This window comes from Cebus imitator, unplaced genomic scaffold (assembly GCF_001604975.1).
Source record: "Cebus imitator isolate Cc_AM_T3 unplaced genomic scaffold, Cebus_imitator-1.0 Scaffold281, whole genome shotgun sequence".
Lineage (NCBI taxonomy): Eukaryota > Metazoa > Chordata > Mammalia > Primates > Cebidae > Cebus > Cebus imitator.
The window spans coordinates 2,741,841-2,744,345 of NW_016107596.1; the positions used below are offsets into that span (position 1 = coordinate 2,741,841).

The 2,505-nt window shown below is 50.6% G+C and overlaps 1 protein-coding gene across 1 annotated transcript in view; it reads right to left on the bottom strand.

The window, feature by feature from the left end:
* The window catches only part of BRK1 (BRICK1 subunit of SCAR/WAVE actin nucleating complex), a 14,993-nt gene extending 13,631 nt beyond the window's left edge, over positions 1 to 1,362 (bottom strand). Inside the window, exon 1 of the mRNA XM_017501508.2 lies at positions 1,142 to 1,362. Within this exon, the coding sequence (XP_017356997.1) occupies positions 1,142 to 1,343 (202 nt within the window). The 5' untranslated portion in view covers positions 1,344 to 1,362. The remainder of the gene's footprint in view (positions 1 to 1,141) is intronic.
* Positions 1,363 to 2,505: the final 1,143 nt, after the last annotated feature.

Consider the following 2,505-nt stretch of genomic DNA (forward strand, 5'->3'; position numbering starts at 1 on the left):
ATCTCTTGACCTTGTGATCCACCCGCCTCGGCCTCCCAAAGTGCTGGGATTACAGGCTTGAGCCACCGCGCCCGGCCAAGATTATAACTTTTTTGAATGTAGGAAGTGGTTCTTATTCTGTGTCTCCCACAGTGCCTTAAGAGAGGACCTTATATGAAGATCTAGCCTCTGTCGGCTGATGCTTTCTGACAATCTCTTGCTCTGTCACCTTTATACTCCTAAGGCCATCAGTCCTTTAGCTAGAAAATAATTCATTAAAAAATATTTCCAAAGTATACTAGTTGAAGAAAAGGTCACTAGATGTATCCCTATATCCTGTAATTAAGAAAGTCTAATCAGTGCCAAGTTCTCTTAAAGAAACACTTGGAGAAGAAGGGGTAGGAGTCTCGATTACTTTGCTTGCTGTTCAGAGGAAGAATTTAAGACTGTCACAAGCAGGCCATGCCTAGGAAAGATTCTGGTAAAGATGTCTTTCTGCTGAAGGCACCTGATCTGTGTTAGCTCTGAGGAACACGCTAGAAGCAGACAGAACGCCTACTATAAGCTATCTACCAGCAATACAGAGAGGACTTCCAAGGTCCTACAAGATCCTGGCTTCACTCTGACCTCATCTCCTACCCCTCTCAGCGCAGCAGACACAGGAGGCAGGAAGGAATGGACAAGAGGAGTGGTTGAGGGTGCAACTAAAAGGCATGACGCTAGAGGGTTTCGACTTGATCCTAAAGATGCGAAACCGTCAACAATCTAGAAACAGCACTGACACGGTCCCGGATGCGCACTTTGAATGCAAAGTGGGGACTGGGATGGAAGCAGAGCATAAGGGAGGCAGGGAGACCACTTAGGAGAAGAATCACGGAGAGAGGATGACGCTCCCTGACGCGTCTGGTAAAAGGACTTGTAGAATGGGTCCGGGGGATGGCAAGAAACCATGAGTTCAGCATAGGGCAGGATGACCCTACAGAGACGGTCCAGCGGAGCCTGAGGGTCAGGGAGGGAGGGGGAAGCTGGGACCTGAAGGAGGCAGTGAAAACCCGCAACAGCCGAAGGCTCCGGGAGTCTTCTCAAGGCATCTCCCCAGCGCCCCAGCCCAACAGCCTCAGCGGGCTCCCTCCTCCCCGCCTCCCCTCGCTACCCCGCTGACCGAACGAGTTGAGAAAGTCCGCGATTTTCTTGATGCTGCTGGTGATTATTTCAATGTACTCCCGGTTAGCCCAGTCCTGGTGAATCTCCCTCTGCACCGGATCCTCTTGTCCCGCCATGGCGGCCGCCTGAGGAAGAACGACTGCGCAGGCGCCCCGACCCCATAGGCCTCCAGTGCGCCTGCTCCGCCAGCCCACGCCCATCTTCTTGGGCACCCACGAATTCTCCGGCACTGTGATACGCCCGTGCAATGTCCCGTCCTCGCAGGCGTTTGCTGTCTGCTCCCACGCTGTAGAAACAGAAGCCTCGACTCCAGCGGCGAGATTATAGTGCACGCACGTTACGGTCGTTAAAAGGGCGCGTGGGATCTCGCCATCTCCCTCAAATGCTCCAGGCTCAGGTTGCACAGTGTCAGCAGTAATATGGGCACTAAATCACATTAAATACAAGTCTTTTTTTTTTTTTTTCGAGACGGAGTCTTGCTCTGTCACCCAGATTAGAGTGCAGTGGCTCAATGCAACCTCCGCCTCTGGGTTCAAGTGATTCTCCTGCCTCAGCCTCCCAAGTGCTGGGATTACAAGTGCAGGCCGCCACACCCGCCTAATTTTTTTTTGTATTTTTACTAGAGACAGGGTTTCGCCATGTTGCAGGCTGGTCTCGAACTCCTGGCCTCAAGTAATTTACCTGCCTTGGCCTCCCAAAGTGCAGTGCTGGGATTACAGGCGTGAGTCACCATGCCCAGCCTAAATACAAGTCATTTTTAAAATGCCTTCCTAGCCAGACGTGGTAGCACACACCTGTGGCCCCAGCTACTCGGGAGGCTAATGCAGGAGAATTGCTTGAAGCTGGGAGGTGGAGCTTGCAGTGAGCCGAGATCACGCCACTGCACTCCAGCCTGGCACCTGGCGAAAGAGCGAGACTCTGTTCAAAAAAGAAAACACATAAATGAATTGAAGGGGAAAACTAAATACACATTTTTCTTTCTTTTTTTTTTTGAGACGGAGTTTCTCTGTTGATGCCCAGAATGGAGAGCAATGGCGCAATCTTGGCTCACTGTAACCTCCACCTCCTGGGTTCAAGTGATTCTCCTGCCTCAGCCTCCTGGGATTACAGGTGCTCACCACCACACCTGGCTATTTTTCATATTTTTTAGTAGGCCAACATGTTGGCCAGGCTGGTCTCAAACTCCTGACCTCAGGTGATCCGCCCACCTAGGCCTCCCAAAGTGCTGGGATTACAGGCATTAGCCTCCACGCCTGGCCTATTATGCAGTCATTTAAATGCTAATCATGAACACAAGCAACATGAAAACATACAAACCGAAGGGAAAAACTAAATACACATTTTTCTTTCTTTTTTTTTTTT